Consider the following 18,950-nt stretch of genomic DNA (forward strand, 5'->3'; position numbering starts at 1 on the left):
AAAAAAAAAAAACCTTTTGCTGTTATATCCATACACTCTTCCCTGGGAAATCAGGCTGAAAACCATTTTCTATCCACTTCTCACAGCAAGGTGTGAAATGTGAGACTGTCACAGTATTCAGGCTGTGGGGGTCTGTGGACACTTCCATGTTTTATGGGGCTTTCCATAGACATAATGATTATTGTAGTATAATTGTATATTCTAGTCCGTACACACACAAAAACAAACAAACAAACTACAAAAAAACAAAAACAAAAAAAAAAAAACCATTTATTAATAAATAAATTAACAAAGAAAATTGATTTAAAATAATTTATAAGCTGTTTTTGTCATGGGTCAAATTTTGCTCGGGGGCCAACAATTTGTGGTAGGACTACACTTTTGGGTCACATTTTGTCCACACAACATTAGGGAATACCAGAACCACACACATGTACACACGCACCCATGCACCCAAACACACAATTGGTTCTATCAAAGGAATTCTCTATTTATCTCTATTTTAAATTAAATTATTATAAATCAAATGTATAAGCCAAATATGTTACATTTATTTAAACATTTTAAACATTTTTAGTTATAGTTAAAAAAAAATAAATAAACAAATATAAATATGAAAACACCTTACATTTTCAGAGAGCTGAAGTTGTTAAAATAAAATAAAATAAAAAAATGATAAAATTAAAATGATAAAAAAATTCTAAAAAATATATAAAATTATAAAAAACAAATAGTTTAAGTTGTGTCATAAACAAAACACTCCTAGGGATAAATTCCAGTGTGAAACAAATCCTTCAGACCCTCACAGAGACGGGAGGAAGCAGAACAGATGAGCCTCTGTGTCACAGCATGTAAAGTTAGTCTGCATTCTAGAGCACATTTTTATTGTACTAAATTTATTACAAAGCATAATCTAGATATTTTATCCAAATCCAATCTATAAAGTTTTATTAAAATCATATCTTCTATTTATCTTTTTAGAAGGCTACTGTATCAGGATAACATCTGATGTCCAATGGTAGAAATGATTTAACTTAAATTTAACATAAAGTATTATTTTTATTAAAAAAAAAAAAAAAACCTTTAAAATGTTACATCAAAAAACCTCTACTTAGTTTTATTTTATCTTATTTCTCAAAGATTTAAGCAGCATTTCCATCTGGCAAATAACCACCAATGCAATGAAACATATTGCCAAAGTTTGTCATAAAAAAAAAAAAAAAACTTTGTTTTTAAAAATGAATATTCAATTTTGATTAAAAAATATATATATATTAAAAAATTCCAAACGTGAAAGTGTCTGTGTGTTTGATGCCTCACAACGCAGTCACCTGAAACAATGACTCAACATTGCTCTTTTTAGTTTAAGTTGTATCTTTAAGAAAATCCCACATTTTCAGAGAGAGGGAGAGAGAGAGAGACCAGATGTTCCTCTGTGCTGTTCCCCCTGAAAAATTGTCTAGAGCGAATATTTAATTTTACTCGTCTTAATTCAAAGTATGATATTACCTTAAAAATCAAATAAAAAGTGGTCATATGTTGTCATACTATTATGGTGTGCCTGAACTCAACATCTGACATTCTTGTAGCTTCTTAACTGGTCTTTATCAATGTGGAAACATACCCTTTACTAAAAATATACTATTGGTTATCTACTCAAAAATACAATGAGTATTTTCAAACGTTACCATATTTTGATGCGACCGTTGTCTGTTGGCCTTATGAACAGACTTTAGGGAGCACTGATGAAAATGCCCTTTGACTCCCAACGATTTTGCAGGGTGTTAAAGACCCTATAAGGTAAAACATAATTTTTCAACTAAGTGAATCCGCACATGTGAGGTCTTTCAGAAGACGTGACTTCCAGGGGACAATGGGTCTCTTGAGAATATTTAATTGTGCTTAAAAACCAAAGATTAGGCCAAATCCCCTACCTGGCATGTCCGCATTAAATATCTTCGTACCCTAGTGATTAAATACCTAGTGTATCTGTTAAATATGTTTGTGTCTAAAAAACTTTACATTTAAGGTGAGGTATGTCTCATAGATTTATATAATTTAACTTTTTTTTTTATTTCAATAAAGTTTCAATTCCTAGTCAATATAAGGTAAAACTATGGTAAAACAAAAGAATAATGTTGACAAATAATATGTTTGCTGCAAAGTTTTTAACAAATAGATATTACCTTGCTCCAAATCAGTTTCTCACACAATGAATACAACATAACCAGACTATTTTTTTCTTTTCACAAACTATTAGGCAAAACGTACTTTCCCCCTTGGTATTAGAATAGGTCTTATTTTTTTTTTAAAGTTTCAGGCATGTTACAGTCATGCGATACAAGGATCCAAGTGAAGCTTCATATTAAACTTTAACAAAGAAAAGAATATATCAATTTTCACTTTGTATAATTTGTATAATTTGAACATGACTTATACACACTTCCAACATGTATTATACAATATTTGTACTCTGGTATCAAGTGCTCACGCCATTTTTAAAAAAAAGTTTTAGTAATGATTTAGATAAGAATCCAGATTTTAGCATTCAACATGACATTTAAGAATTGTATCAGCTGTCAAATTTTTGACTCAAAAAAATAGATATTGAATATAGCTTACTGGCGTTTCTTTTTCCCAACAGATAAAAGTCAAACATCCTTTGTAGGAATTATCTGACTACAAAACTCACATGCGAATTCAAGGGTCTAGTTACTAAGAAAGTAAATTGATAGTTCTTGTAGTGCAATTATCCATCTCTTCGATGTGGGATTGCATGAATCGTCGACAGCAAAACTAAGTCTGGTTGTTTGCACTTGAAACGATTACAACTGAGACATAATCTAACCGTAGCACTAAAAGCTATGCATTCATTAAAGTTTGAGGACGGTAAGCTACACACTGTAGTAAAGCTACAGATAAATCTCAACCGTGATCTTTGTAGGAATTACGAGTGCAATAAATTTTCACATCTAAATTCAAGAAAGAAAGCAGTGACATCATGTTGTTAGAGTCTATGCCATGCTGTTGCAATGCAAGCTCATTTAAGAAGTATAACATCGCAAGCCCTTGTGAAAGCTGTAGATGAAATTCAGACAATCTTTATACAGGTATTATATGTACACAATTTACTACGACGACATATAAGAGACATTTAGCTATAATGAAAACATATATAGAAATATATATATATATATATATATATATATATATATATATATATATATATATATAGAAATCCTCTCTTCTGATCTATTGCGAAAGATTGTGATTTGTAAATGCCATTTTTCCGCTAGCAGATGACCCTGTTTACAATTTTTGTTATTTTATGTACAGTTCAAACATACTCTCAGGAAATAATGAAAACATGAACAAATGATACTCCTACTACACAAGAGTGTTGAAATTAAAACTGTAATGTTCTTTTAGGTCATCTTTTCTGGTCTGTGTATGAAGCGGTCACAAGTCACATAATGCATCAACATGAAAAGTGAGTCTTGCTGTTTTTGTGTAACATTTACAACTATTGAGCTTAAAACAAGGCTATCTATTACACTTAGTTACAATATGTTACAGTCATGGAATCATATTTTCTTTGTACTCAGGACTTCAATAAAAAGTAAACTTGAGTAGTTTTAAGTGAAAGGTTAGTTGATTCAGGCCGCTCCAATGCTGTCTTTTTAGGTGTCAGCCTTTTAGGTCTTGATCCAGGAAACAGGCACGACAGTGTGTTGTCATATTTGTCTCGATTTGTTCTTCTTTCAGGATGTCATTATGGTAAGTGGCATACGATCAAAAAATGTTTAACATCTCTTAAATGTTTTTTTTTAAAATTTTAAATATTTGTTTAGCTTAAGACAAACTCAGTAAAAACAGTATATTCGTAAATACATTGAAATAAATGTAACCATACAAATATTGACTATGAATAAATAAAACAAAACCTAACAACATACACAACTCTTTCACAAGCCAGACTGATCCCAGGTAAGTTTACCTCAAATACCTGACTCACAATAGTTAGATATCTTGACTTTATCCGCACATAAAATGTATGTTTCTTGATTTTTTTTCTTTGACCAACTTTTTTCTGAAACACAGTGTTTTACCAAGGCTTCATTTTTTAACATCACCATTCTTTATTTTTTTCCTCTGTATTTGTAACAAATTAATTAAAAATTATTTAACAGCATGATACTTCAAGCTGTTGACTGCAGCGGTTATCATTTTTCCATATTTGAATCTGTGTTTTCTACACATTGCATGCTGGGATGCATTCCAGTACCTTCAGACCATTTTCTCCATGTTTTTTTTTTTTTTTAGTTTCAAATGTCTCAGTATAGGATTTCTCTCACCTACTCCAAATAAAGAAATAAAAATGCATATTCTGATCAGATAACATAAAACCAATACTTTAAAATGGCTGTATATATGCCATGTGTGTGTTTGTGAAAGTTGATTGGTGGATTTTGGTGTGTTTCAGCTTGTAAAGAATATGTGTGCTTTTTTTCATCTCTATTCACAATAAAATTTGTAAAGACATTCGGATCAACTGGTGCGTGGGCAAAGGCCTGAAAGTTTAAATCTGGTGAGCAGTGCAGCTTTGTACACTTTAAAAACAGACTATGCATTGTTTGATAATTAGATTGCATAGTTTGCTATATTTGTATCCAGAATTACAGAGTTTGAATGTAAAAAATACCAATAACATTTACTTTAAAATTACAAAGATGTTACATTGTTACAGATGTTACAGGGATATCACCCCTTTAATATAATGAGCCACATGTTTAATTACAGATTATGATCATTCATGTAATTTTACATGAATTTTTAGGCTTTGTAATGTAATTTAAACATACTAAAAAAAAAGTAATTTTCCTGTTTAAAAAAGAGAATTACTGTAATTTGTTATCAATACTTAAAATAGCAGTCAAGTTGATAAATTACAGATATTGTTTGTAATTTTACATGAATCTGTATGTAATTTAAGAAAACAGAAAACTACTGTAAAAAATGTAGCTATTTTCCATAAAATGTGTAAAAAATTACAGTGTATAGAGGTTAAAAAACAAATGAAATTGTTTTGAATATAATTTACAATATCATGATCATAAAGTTAAGTGACTCAGTGAAGTGACGCTTTTTATTTCAACTTTGTTGTATACACATAGTAGTGTAGATGATAAAATGGCATTACATACATAAAGTAAAACAATCATGACATTACAGGTGGTCTAGCAGAAAAAGAAAATCTCTGGAGGCTACCATGTTTCGGTCTAGGGCGTAGTTGACCACCGTTTCAATGATTCCGTCGATGGTGGTATCATCAGCATTTTTTGAAAACAGTGACACACATAGATCTGTTACATACAGAGAACCTCAGTAACTGCAAACTCGTCGCCACATTCAGACATCACATCCAGAACTTTTAGGCTGTCTATTTGCTGTTAATACACAAACTTGTAATATGAGTGTTTGTATCAAAACCATGAATTGTTCAGGCCTTTTATCACAATCATTATCCGGATCGCATGCATCTTCAAGGATCTTATGCATTAATATGCTCATCTGTCTTCTGAAATAATCTTTAAACATAGTCATATGAAGTATGAACATATGAAGTTCTTTCAGCTACATTCAGTCACCTTGTTACTGACATCTGGTTACTCTTCATCAGTTTCTGCGTAGCTATTTCATTAATGTTTAGATGTTTAAAAATTAATTTTGCACATTATAAACTTTGTCTTTGATATAAACTTTCTGGAATCTCATTGTGCTTTAACGCATTGAAGTTAGGGTTTTTAGATCACATGCCCCCAAAGGGGCATGTTGGAGAAGGTGAACTATCTAGTGCTAGATCTTCCTTTGTTTAGGAAACCCAGATTGCTTGCGATAACCAAGATCATGCGTAGAATTTATCAGGACAGTCGATTGGGGTTTGACCCCTGCTGTGCGGGGTGTACAGGGAGTTGCCATCAGGAAGTCATAAACATAACAATCACAATGAAACATAAGTAGAGAAGTCTACATATGTCGCCAGTTTATTATTTTCTTTTTTTTAATCTTTTTTTTTTTTGTATGTGACTTCTTTGTTAACAAAACAAATACAGGGGTTGAACAAAGGAAACCAAAGACACAGCTGAAGCTGATGGGTATAGAAACAAACAATGACATAATCCGTAGCCATAGAAACCTTCCTATATAAAACTTGTATACTTAAATGTTTATCTCTCTATGAGATTTTTTATATAAATGAACGGGTTAAAATGTTTGAAAAACCAAAGCCAATGAAATAAAAAAAGAGTATGATGACTGTTGCTTTTTTCCCCCCCAAATAAATGTTTTTAATTATTCTGCTGTAAAACAAAATCTGATCGTATAGGGGATATATACTCAATCCAATCTTTCCATAGTACTGAAAATAACTGAGACTTAAGTCTTAAAGCATAGGTTAGCTTCTCCATTGTAAAAATATCATGTACTATGTCCACCCAGTCATCTAGAGTAGGCAAAGTTGGTTGCAGCCACTTTCTTGTGAATACTTTCTTACTTGCTATGGATAGGATTCTGAACAGGTATTTGTTTGAAAAAATCACTGGTAATCAAACCCAGGTACATCACCTCAAAACTGAAAGGAATGTGAATCTTAAGAGTAATTACTAGACATTTGTGTATCTCTATATATATATATATATATATATATATATAAATAGGTGGATTTAGAGGTTTTTGCAAAAAAAGCACAAGTGGATTTAGCTGGTTTTGACGCAAAAGAAAAACTAACTTGTTAAAAACCAATAAATTGTCTAGAGTGACATTTTTGAAAAAAATTTTATTCAGTAGCTAATAACCTTATCATTACCTTTAAAATGAAACTCCTGAACTTGATCGTAAAAGCCTGGTAAAAAATGCTCATTTTAAAGAAAAGAAGTCTGATGGATTTAGAGGGTTTTGCATCTGAACTCTTCATATATATATATATATATATATATATATATATATAAAGGTATAATAGTCCGTAGTGCAATCTGTGCCATTCAGCAAGAGCACTGCTCCACTTCACCGAAAGAGAGAGTAACACCATGAGAGCAAGGCAGGCTTACCTTCAGTTTCGTTTTAAATAAACTCGTTTTGGCTTGTTTAGCTACATGGTTGTATATGACTATGGGTCACATAAATAAAAAGGGTCGCGCTAAAAATAAAAATAAAAACCGGTGTATACGCTAATTTATTCAAACGTCTCTCTACCGAACTACCTAGCTTAATTGAGCCAGTAGTGGATAAATAATAATTTTTAAGAAATAATCTTTTTTGAGTAACGACTCCCAACACTGTCCACCTTGCTGGAGTATGACGTGATCTGTGACATGTCCAGCTGCGATGGATCGCGTACAAACCAATAGGGTGTCAGAATGGTACATTTTTATACTTCTCATCCAACCACAATCAAATTCACTCTATCCGGATGGGGGTCATTCTACAGAAACGTCCACTTTTCTGTCCCTAGACTTTACAGAAATATTACACTTGAAAAACACTTTAGGATTACAATTTTTTTATATTTTAATATGAAACAATATGTTATTTGAACAATGAAACCTTGTTGAGCCATCAATGTGGCAATATTTGTTTTTTAATTAATTATAAAAATTCCAAGCGCCACAGAAGTGCTCGTCCCCACAGTCATGTACAGAGGGAAAGTGCTTTATTTTGAGCTCACAAACAGGTTTTTCTACCATTTCAAATACAATAATGTATACATAACTATCAAATATATAATGTAAATGACATAAAAAAAACAAATGCTAAATAAATATTATAAAATATATAATGAATGTAGTGGTCCCCTGGTGTTGTGTCACTGGTGTTACCTTTAACAAAAATCTCTTATTTTGAAAGAAAAAATCACACTGATGACATCACTTGACTTCCTTCTACCTGTTTCCTGAAGATCAATGAAGAAAGGCCAATGGAAAGTCCACTATCTCTTTTCAGTTATCAGATATTTTAATTATAAAATCATATTTTCATATGAAGCTTTTAGTTGAAGTCACTGGTGTGACCTACTTTATTGCTAGGGAATTTTAAAAAACTAGAATACAAATGGATTAAATTACTTGATTTAGTGAATATATCATGATTGACAACATGTGGGTTGACACCTTGCAGCAGCCATTTTGTAAAATGCATTTTTTATGAAAAATGTCACTGGTGTTACTGTCACTGGTGTTACCTTTTTATGAAAATATCACTGGTGGTACCGTCACTGGTGTTACCCGTTTATAGATAAACTTTATTTAAAGCTATTCATTTAGTTATTTTGCATAAAAAAAGCACTAAGATTACATGATTCTAACTTTTCTATCTCATTGTTAATCCTCCTTTGGTCAGATATGGCTAAATTAAGGGGATTTGGCTAAATTCAGTGCAGCGACTTTACAGACAGTTTTAAAATGTTGTTTATAATCTTTTACTGACTGCTTTCACTAAGTGTCAATGACAGTCTTTTATTGTACACCAAATGTAAAAATTTAGTCCAAACTACTTAATTATAGTTGAAAATTAAGGATCTTTGGTCTTATGTATATGTCACTGGTGATTCATTGTGTCACTGGTGTTACTGTTTTTTGTCTGTCACATTAAATAAAATGTCATATGTGACATGATAATAATTTTATATTCATTGAATTCTGCTACACTCAAGAATTAAGATGTAAAGGATTGTATCATTACTTGTTTATTATTGTTTTTCAAATATTTTTTATTGTTATAGCAAATACATGGTTGCGCAATTGAATTAACATCATTCAATCACACTTTTAACAAACCTGATTAAAATAAATAACACACAATCTCCTTATTTTTTGAATTATCATTATTATTCTGTAACTCTGACTGCATGTGCTGAAAAAAAATGAGAAATAATATTTCATAAAAATGTTTAAAAATGCCAGAGAAGTAAGGTAACACCAGTGACAAAAAGAGGGGACATGCAGTATTTAAATAAATGTACAAAAAAAATAAAAAATCATTAAGCTGTCATTTATGTGTATTCATAAAGTCCAAGTGTAAAATAATAATGTGGTCTAAGTTTAAATGTTAAAAAAAGAAATACATTTTAAGACATTTTGTCATACCAAAAGTGGACGTTTCTGTAGAATGACCCATGGCGCGATTTATCTGGATAGTTTTTTTTTTTTTTTTTTTTTCAAGCCGGCATGAAAACAAGCCGAAATGAAATAGGAGTAACGAGGCTATTTTTAAAATGTAAGGAGTAGAAAGTACAGATAATTGAGTAAAAATGTAAGGAGTAGAAGTGAAAAGTCGTCTGAAAAATAATTACTCCAGTAAAGTATAGATACCCGAAATTTCTACTTTAGTAAGGTAACGAAGTATTTGTACTTCGTTACTTGACACCTCTGTTGGTTCATGAGACACTAGTAGCAAACTGGCTTACTAGTGACCTCCTACCCTTCAATAGGAAGGAGTTATTTCAACACCTTCTGCCTCTGGCTTTCAGTGTTCCTCCGACGACCTCAATGGAGTGGAGTTATCACCCACCATCTCCCTCAGATGGCGTGACACCAGTCTGTATCCAATGATCTGGTGCACCACACTCACGTCTGAGTGTGTACGTAAACTCACCGTCTCACTTCCCAGTTCTCTCAACCCTTCCAACCAGACAGCCCTAACAAAATAATAAAACAGCTTCCTACCTTGTTTTTTGTTTAGCCAGGGATGTCACCGAAGAATGATTGCTCGCAATTCCTCCACCATAAACTGTTGGGGATAAACAGTTTAGGACCCTTGAAACCAGATATGTTGAATAAAGACCCGGAGTCAGAGTTTAAAAAAAAAAATAATAAATTGAAGAAAAATTTAATGAAGAATAGTTTGCAGTTTAATCAGCAGAAGCCAGCTTCAAGTCTCCCAAGGAGTTTGTAGGCCGCTCTGCTTACATTCACATTTTCTCAATAATTATACTCTAACAGAGTCAACTAACTACGTCATTACTTCAGGTTGGATGATTCTGATTGGCTAAAAAAAATATGCAAGATTAGAAATTTTCCACACGTGGACAGATAGTAAGAAGCATATGACCCTTTGTCACGGTGATGATGAGGGGGACCCTGGATTTAGGTAACGGATATCCTTTTGGGGTCATGACATGGTGTCTGCTGGTCTCGAGCAGAATGCCAGTTGTCCAGTACAAAGGGACCTGCACAAAACACTTAGCACACATACACGATTCACAGCTTCTTCAAGGCTGAAGTTGATCTGAGATCTGCTCTGAGCAGGAAACTTTCCCAAAACATACTGATAACCAATGTTCCCTCTAAGCTGCGCGCATGCGCGGCCGCGCACTTCTGAAGCCACGGCCGCACAGAAGAAATAATTGCCGCGCAGAGAACAGACATGAAAATGATTGTAGTAGTTTAAATGAGAAATAATTGCAGTGCTCTGGACAGCCGCTATAGAGTTATTGTCGCTATAGAGTTGGAACCGGTGAATGCGGTTTACAGGTTTCATACAAAGAGAACGATTGAGCGCGTGTGAGCTGGCTGGCCCTGAGCCAAATCAGTCGCGGTAAGAATACTGTCATGTGTGAGGACTAAATACATCAATACGAGAGGCAACGCGAAACGAAAAGAAATGTGAAATAAAACGTCATGTTTTAATGAAAAGTGGTGGAAATAATGGATGATGGGCACAGAATGCTAACAAAACTTTGAGACATTTACAATCACACACCCACCACAGGTGTAGCTTGCAAACTCAAAATACATCAGTGATATACCTCAGTTTAAATAAATTTGTTTGTGTGGTGGTGGTGTGGGTTTCAGGGATGTTTATATAACTATAAACGAGTTAACGTTCACATTTCTTAAAAATATTAAGCTATCAGTTTAAATGCTTCAGTTTGTTTTCACTATATAATATATTAAAACAAATGGAAGCATTTAAACTTATATAATACTATATATATCAGTATATCAGTTTAAATACTTAAATATTATATTATATTTTATTATATTATAATGTAAGCCTAATAAAAAATTGATCTCACAAGGGGATTGTTTAGGGCTCCTTGCCACGAAAAATCTTAACCTCCTGGTATATAAAATCTGGGAAATTCATAAGCAATAAACATGTAATTTTGATGGTTTAACACTGTTGCTAATAATTGACTGTACAAAAACACATGATGGTTGTCCCAAACCATCATTGTAACTGCTCATATTATATTATTATAAAGAATTGAACTGTCCTGCAGGAGGACAGAAATTATTTTTTAATAGAATTTCTTGGTAAAGACTGGTACAGTTTATACAGCTATGTGAAAAAATCTCAAGTAACCTAAAATGTGCTTAATTTAGTGACTGAACTGCTTGTTTTCAAACATATTTAATAAATCACTAAGTTACATCAAGGGTCAAATAAAATAGAAACGGCACATTAAAGTTAAATGTTACAGTTGCATGATAAAACCATTTTTTTGTGTGTGTGTTTACGTTCATTGTACAGGTCTGATATAAAGTATGTTTTTGCTCAGGTGGCCAAAATGTGCGCTCAACAGAGAAAAGTTTTGCTCAGCGAGAAAAAAAATTAGAGGGAACATTGCACAGGTCACTAAACTATGTCATTGTGTCAAGTCATCTCCATTTATATAGTGCTTTTCACATTACATATTGTCTAAAAGCAGCATCACAGTGACAATAGGAAAATTATCATCAAGCTAAAGTTGGTTTTTGTTTGAACCACTTCCGTTGTAAAAATTGTTAATTATTACTTTAGGGGTCTAAGTGACCCCATTGACTTCAGCTGTCATGGGAAGCTAGAAGAGTAAATATATGTTTTAACAACAGAATATACTACTTAGACATAGTTGTCTTTATATATCTTAGACAGTTATGATGAATCTTGGCTAATTTGGTTGTTTGAGCAAATTAATTAAGTAAAAAACAAACACATATTCCCGGAAGAAACACCGGTACTGTATTCCTGATATGAGTCAGACCCTCAGTCACTTCTCAGATACCAAATACAGACATTACCAGTAACATGAATAGAAAATATATATATATTTATTAGAGGGATTATAAATAAATTCCTTTCAATATATTTTATATTTATTAATAAATTGACATTTATCAATCTTACAGCAAATTGCATATTTTTTAAATTTTAATATTTTAATGAATCCTGTGTGTGATCGTTTCAGTTGAAAAGTAATTTTGATAGTAATAATAAAAAAAAATGATTTATGTGACATTACAATAAGAACTGAATGACTTATTTTCATCAACACAAACAGAAACAAAAGCACAGATACACACCATCACTCATCATGACACACACACTGATCTCACTGTCTATATGAGGATTCATTAGACACATTTATTCTTCATGTTATTTCACTGACAGAAGTTCAGCTGTAGTATTAATGTAATGAAGAGAAAATAAGAGACTCTATAACATCTCACTGTTACTGATTCATCATGAGCTCAAAGCATTATGGGCAGAATCTATTCTGATTCATCAACACAGTTTCACTGATGATCTGAAATCAACACCAAACCCAGGATAGAGTGGTTGAGAGAATGTGGTCTGGACTGTGTGGATGAGGATCATTGTGTCTCCAGAGACGCTGTAGAAGGACAGAGTTCCTGCACTGTGATCCACATACACTCCTATTCTCCTGCTGATGGACTTTATAGGGAGTTTAGTCTCTCTGTTATTGTGTCTGAATGAGTAACTGGAGGAAGAGCAGATCAAACTCCAGGACTGATCATTACCTCCAAACACACACTCTTTACCCAATCCCTTCCTGCTGATGCTCTTTGACACTGATATATCCACACCATCTCCACTCCACTCAATCTCCCAGTAACAGCGTCCACACACACTCTCTCTACACAACACTTGAGGATACACATCAAATCTGTCTGGATGATCAGGATACGACTGGAGTGCCCCAGTGACAGTAATCACTCTGTTCCTCTCAGACAGACAGAGGTATTTATTCACTGTGTTCAGATCCAGATTGAGCTGATGGGGATCTGATGGAGAAAAAACACATCACAATCAGGAATTATTAATCTGATCTTTTAATGTTTCTGAACTCTTCATGTTCAATATATCATCAGTGTCTCAGTACAGTTCACCAGATATCTTGTGAAAATCATCATTTACATCAGTGGATCTCAACCTTTTTTGGGCTGGTCTAATCAGTCTTCCCTGAATATTAATGTTGGTTATTGTTCTGTGTTTATTATTATAATTATTTAAATGTTTGAGGTCAGTATGATTCTCTTTTAAAAGAAACTGATACTTTAATTCAGCAAGGATCCATTAAATTGATTCAACTATGAGTGTAATAATTTGATTTATAAAGTTTTGTAAGCATTGTATGTCTATTGTATTGTTGGTGATTTTCACTGCTGTAGACTTTGGCGATCTTGAGCTTTCTTTAAAATTTCTATCAGTTTCCCCAAAGAGACTTGTTAAAAAATCCAGTTTAGGATAAAATCATAGTGATTTTTTTTTCCAGAAGAGTTTTCAGTTTCTTACTGTCACGTTCCCAGTCATTCCCGGCCAGCTACTGCCACCATGGAATCCCCCAAGAAAATTATTTTTTTTTTGCATATACCTGTGGGTGGGGCTCCCAAACTGCAATGGCTGCCTAATGCTCCTGACCTGCCTTGGCGTCCCAAGGTCTCCAAATTGCCACGGCTGCCAGAGGCTCCTGACCCGCCGTGGCTGCCCGAGGCACCTGACCCGCCGTGGCTGTCCGAGGCTCCTGACCCTGTTACTTATCCTGTCTGTTTCCCGGTTACGATTCTCTGCCGCCTGCCCTTGGACTGTTTATTGTGTTTCCTGGTTTTTGTGAATGATATCTGCCTGCCCTCGATTCCCTGCCTGTTCAACGATCATGATTCTGCCTGCTCCCTGCTGTACCTGTTTGCCACTGTTTGACCCTTGCCTGTTTAGCTACGAACTCTGCTTTAATAAAAGCTTGCAAATGGATCCTACCCTGAGTCCCGCTACGTTACACTTACTTTCCTTAAACTCTTAAAAATCTTTTTTTACTACTGTGATTTTACCTGTAATATTGTTTAATACCTAATATTGAATGATTTTAATTGGCTTTCAGTGAAAATAATCATATTTATTCATTAGTTTTCGAAGATTGCTTCCAGCACCCCCCAATGTTCTCCAAATGCCCCCTTAAGGGATGGTACAGCCCCCATTGAAAAACATTAATTTACATGATCAACTATAAAACTCTTCTGTCATGTTTACTTTCTCCTTCTACAGGAAAAACATGAACACACTCAATAAGTTTTTGCTTGTTTTCTTAGTGACTTACATTGTAGGAAGTCGTTCCTGGTTCTGGGAACAATGTTGGTGAAAGTAACTGTGGAAATCAACAGACATGAAGAGTGTGATTGTCATGTCAAGAGAAAATGATCCCTGCATCCGTTCCTAAGACATTTCTAATATGATCTTCTACATGATATGAGATGATGGAGGATCATTTCTGAGAGCAGATGAATCTCCAGGACTTTACCTCTGTCAGAGATCTTCTTCAGCTCCTCTTTGCAGAAATCCTCCAGTTTGTCTCTCAGCTGAAGGACAGATTCTCTCACAACAGCAAAAGAGAAGAGAGAACTGAAGGGATCGTCATTTACGTCTGTAGATTCAGGAGGAACTGAGAGAGACTGGAAACTCTACAAAAACAGAAATCAAAGCTCATCACCTCCACACTTCAGCCAATAACCTGCACTACTGTCAGATTTAAGCAGCTCTTGTTGATCTTTAGTAACTCTCCTCAATCCAGCACTTTCACAGCATCAGATTCATTCTTCTCATGTTCATTATATCATGTTAGATCTATAAGTTCTAGAGTTTGACTCTTACACTATACAGTATGTGAACTTTCTAGGAAATCACAAATGTAAGAGATCAAGTGCATCAATGGAGTCACATGACAGGGTTAGTAGATTTGATCAGGAAAAGCAGTTCAAAAGCAACGAGTAGACTGACCATTATTTATAACTTTTGAGCAGTTAGTGGCTCTGAAATTCACAAGGACTCTTAGGACATGATCCCAAAGTCAGGTTTGGTGTTTCAAATACGCTGAAACATTACTAAAATACAAGTAGTAAGTAAGGAGATGGGAAATCTAGCTGGGTGAATCTAGTACCGTCAGGTTAATGGATTTCACCTTGTTGTAAAAATAAATAAATAAAAATTACTAAAAGTTTAAATATTAGTGAAGTTTTGAGCTCTTGCTGTCTGGAAGCTCAATATATTAATATTAATATAAAAATGTTTCCTAAGAGATTTCCAGAGCTGAACTGCATGTAAGTGCGTCTCTTTCAAAAGAAGAAGATCAGATGAGAGTCTGACTGATGTAATATATAATAACCGAACACACAGATCAACACTTCAGTCAACGGCTCATTCTGCTCTCATGAAATGTTTCTCTGTGAGTCTCTTGCTCAAGTCCACTATGATCCTGTTCTTCTAGATCTCTGTTACCTGCAGGAAATGGATGTGATCCTGTGTGTGTGAAAGCTGCTCCAGCTCAGCGTCTCTCCTCCTCAGATCATTGATCTCCTGCTCCAGTCGCTCCAGTCGTCCTTCAGCTCGACTCACTGCAGTCTTTTCCTGATCTCTGATCCGCTGTGTGGCCTCAGAGCGGCTTCTCTCAATGGAGCGGATGAGCTCAGTGAAGATCCTCTCACTGTCCTCCACTGCTGTCTGTGCAGAGCGCTGTTAGGACACACATCACAGTCACACAGTGGCTTCAGTGAGTCCTGACTGAGACTTCTCAAACTTCTCTTCTTCTCCAGACTCACCTTATGAGACTCCACAGCCTCTCTCAGCTGCTGAAGATCTTTCTCTCTCTGCTGGATCCTCTGCTGGAACCACCTCTGCGTCTCCTCCAGCTGGTGCTAAAGGACAAACCAATGACAGGAGAAACATCACATAAATCATCAAGTAAACAGATATGAATCCAGTATCAGTGAAGTACTTAGATTGAGGGGTTAAAGATCTTGCATGATAAGGTTGTAGGTTCATTCATAAGTGTCAGCATTATTTCATCAAAGCCTTATAGCCTTAAAGTTTTATAGGGATAGTTCACCCAGAAATGTAAATTCTTTCATTGTTTACTCTGTTATGGACAGATACTCAGAGAACACAGGATATGACGATGACTTCACAGCAGGTGACTAGACAAACAGCAGGTATAAACTGTAATGCAGGTAAGTGAGCTGGATTTGTAGGCTTGTCGGATGATAACTTGACACTTAAATCAGTCTTTGTCTAACAGATGATGATCGCGTGGATGGATTGTTGACGGATGACAGCAGACACACTCAATGGAGGTAAGTAGTCACACACAGATGCTGAATCACGAAGACAATTAGCACACGCTGGAGTATGGAGACAGGCAAGTAACTGGAAACACTGGAGACAATCGTGGGAGAAGTCCATTACGTGTAAACGAGACCGGACAACTGAGTGAGGTGAGCAGTGTGCTTAAATGGTCTGGTGATGAGTGTGCTGATTGTATGCAGGTGCGCGTTATCAATACTCTGGTGAGGGAGTGCGTTGTGATTGGTTGATGGTGGAGCCTGTGACATACTCATCCTCATGTCTTTCCAAACGTGTATGATTTTCTCTAGCAGAAAACAAAAGAAGATATTCTGATGAATGTCTCTGTTTCTAGAACCCAAATCAAATATGGTGACATGTAAATAACATCAAACCTCACTGGCTCATGCATGTCACATGACTAAACATGTTGTGGTGTTTGTACTTTTGTAATAAAATAAAAAAGCAACCACAGACACGTGTATATTCTTCTCTCTACTTTACTACTCTCCTTTCTTTTCCCTTCTCTATTGCCATCTAGTGGCTACACATTATCTCTGCAGACACAACATTTCCCCTTTTCTTTGAAGCATTTTTGTTAGGGTACCGTCTTGGAACATTACAACATAATACTAACATAATCCAAACATCACAAGTAAAACAGGATTACTTTAAGTAAATAATTTACCTCTTTATATAAAACCAGTAATATTAACAAAACAAATGGTGTATTTACTCCTGGGTTTAAAGAACACTTTCTTTAAGGAGTGCCTTCATAACATTTAAACTAATCCAAGTAAACAACCCAAAACAACAAATGACTGGATTTGAACCACTGACTATTTCAGCACCTATTTATTTCTCTAACACAAAGTCCTTCATCCAAGCTGGTTGTTTCAGAACTCTTGCACTTCTTCTAGGACTCTGTTCCTTCACATCACCCTGAGCCTGAGGCTGTACATTTGGTTTCCCTTCTGTCGTTTTCCCCAAGCTTATCAATACCTCATTTGGAACTCCAGTGAGACGAGATGCATTCCATTTCTAACCATCCTCCAGCAGGAAGGTATTTGGACCAACTCTCCTTCTCACCAAACATGGAGCAGTGTACCTTGTTGAGCCTTTGTGAACATGCTCTGGTTTCTTAACACGCACCTTTTCCTTGAATAACACGGTCCTTTTCCTTGAATTGATGTACCTTAGCTCCTCTTCTTTGGTCAGTATATACTTTACATTTCTGCTGTTTACATGTCACTGTGTTTTCGATCTCAGGATATGTCTTCACTTCTGCGCTGACAGGCAGGACATTCAGTTTTGTATGCATCTTGCGGCCACGCAGGAGTTCAAACGGTGTAGCCCCTGTGGTAGCATGTGGTGTCACTCGGTAATTATGCAAGAACTGTGTCACAGCCGATTTCCAAGGCTTCCTTTCCTGAATTGCAGATTGGATGCATTGTTTCAACACTCTATTAAATCGTTCTACTGCTCCGTTGGCCTGTGGATAATATACACTGGAGTACAAATGCTGAATGTTATGCTCCTTCAGAAAGTCAGCAAAAGCAGTGGATGTTAGTTGTGGACCAGTATCTGACACTAAGCAGAGTGGAGTACCTTCTCTACAGAAGATGGTGTCCAGAAAGTTTATGATGACATCTGATGACACTTGCGATGCAAAAGCTACTTCTGGCCACTTACTGTAGTAGTCTACCAGCGTTATGGAGTAGCAGCAATCCCATGTAGCAGACTCAAATGGTCCCACAATATCGATGGCTACCTTTTCCCATGGACCATTAGGTAGTTCCACAGGTATGAGAGGTGCCAGTGCAGGCTTGGCTGTTTTGTCGTTTAGCTGACATGTCAAACATGAGGCAATCAGAGTTTCTACACTTCTGCCCATTTTTGGCCACCAGTAGAGCTCGCAAAGTCTTTGTTTTGTCCGTACAATGCCTTGGTGTCCTTTGTGAGCTAAGTTCACCAGTCTTGTACGCAGTGACAATGGAACCACAAGGCAGTGATCACCCCGCATAATTAAGGGACCCTCCACGGACAGCTCGTTTCTGATGTGAAAGTAAGGTTCTAGTTCTTGTTTCACTGACTTCTTGGTTTTAGGCCAGCCATTCTTGATCTGTTCACGAAGTTGGGCTAACTGGGACAGCTCTCCGATGCAGAAGAGAGCTCAGAGACCGACAAGGCAAGTAAGTGAGAGATAGTGGCAACCATTTCAGGTTCATCTGTTGGGTCACTTGTCTCAGGTAAGGGGAGTCGAGAGAGGCAGTCTGCTGTTGTGTTGTATCTCCCAGGGCGGAATGCAACCTCATAGGAATAACATAACAGACGGGCTGACCACCTAGTGATTCGCATGCCACCCCAGAGATACGTCCTCCATTTTTCGATACTCCACACACAAGCCAGCGCTTCCCTCTCCACAGTCTTTCTTTCAGCTGGCGAAAGAGTTCGGGAGGCAAAGGCCACTATGCGCTCCGTACCATCAGTGTGTAGCTGAGAAAGGAGAAAGGATTCCTCCCACACCGTAATCAGAAGCATCAGTACTCACGTAAGTTGGC

The 18,950-nt window shown here is 35.6% G+C and overlaps 1 protein-coding gene across 1 annotated transcript in view; it reads right to left on the minus strand.

Moving 5' to 3' along the window:
* The window catches only part of LOC125245804 (tripartite motif-containing protein 16-like), an 82,442-nt gene that overhangs the window by 47,041 nt on the left and 16,451 nt on the right, over window positions 1-18,950 (minus strand). Inside the window, exons 2-4 of the mRNA XM_048156567.1 lie at window positions 15,870-15,965; window positions 15,550-15,783; window positions 14,576-14,735 (exon numbers count right to left, since the gene is read on the minus strand). Coding sequence (XP_048012524.1) covers window positions 14,576-14,735; window positions 15,550-15,783; window positions 15,870-15,965 — 490 coding nt within the window. The remainder of the gene's footprint in view (window positions 1-14,575; window positions 14,736-15,549; window positions 15,784-15,869; window positions 15,966-18,950) is intronic.

The sequence above is a fragment of the Megalobrama amblycephala genome, linkage group LG14, assembly GCF_018812025.1.
Source record: "Megalobrama amblycephala isolate DHTTF-2021 linkage group LG14, ASM1881202v1, whole genome shotgun sequence".
NCBI classification, from domain to species: Eukaryota; Metazoa; Chordata; class Actinopteri; order Cypriniformes; family Xenocyprididae; genus Megalobrama; species Megalobrama amblycephala.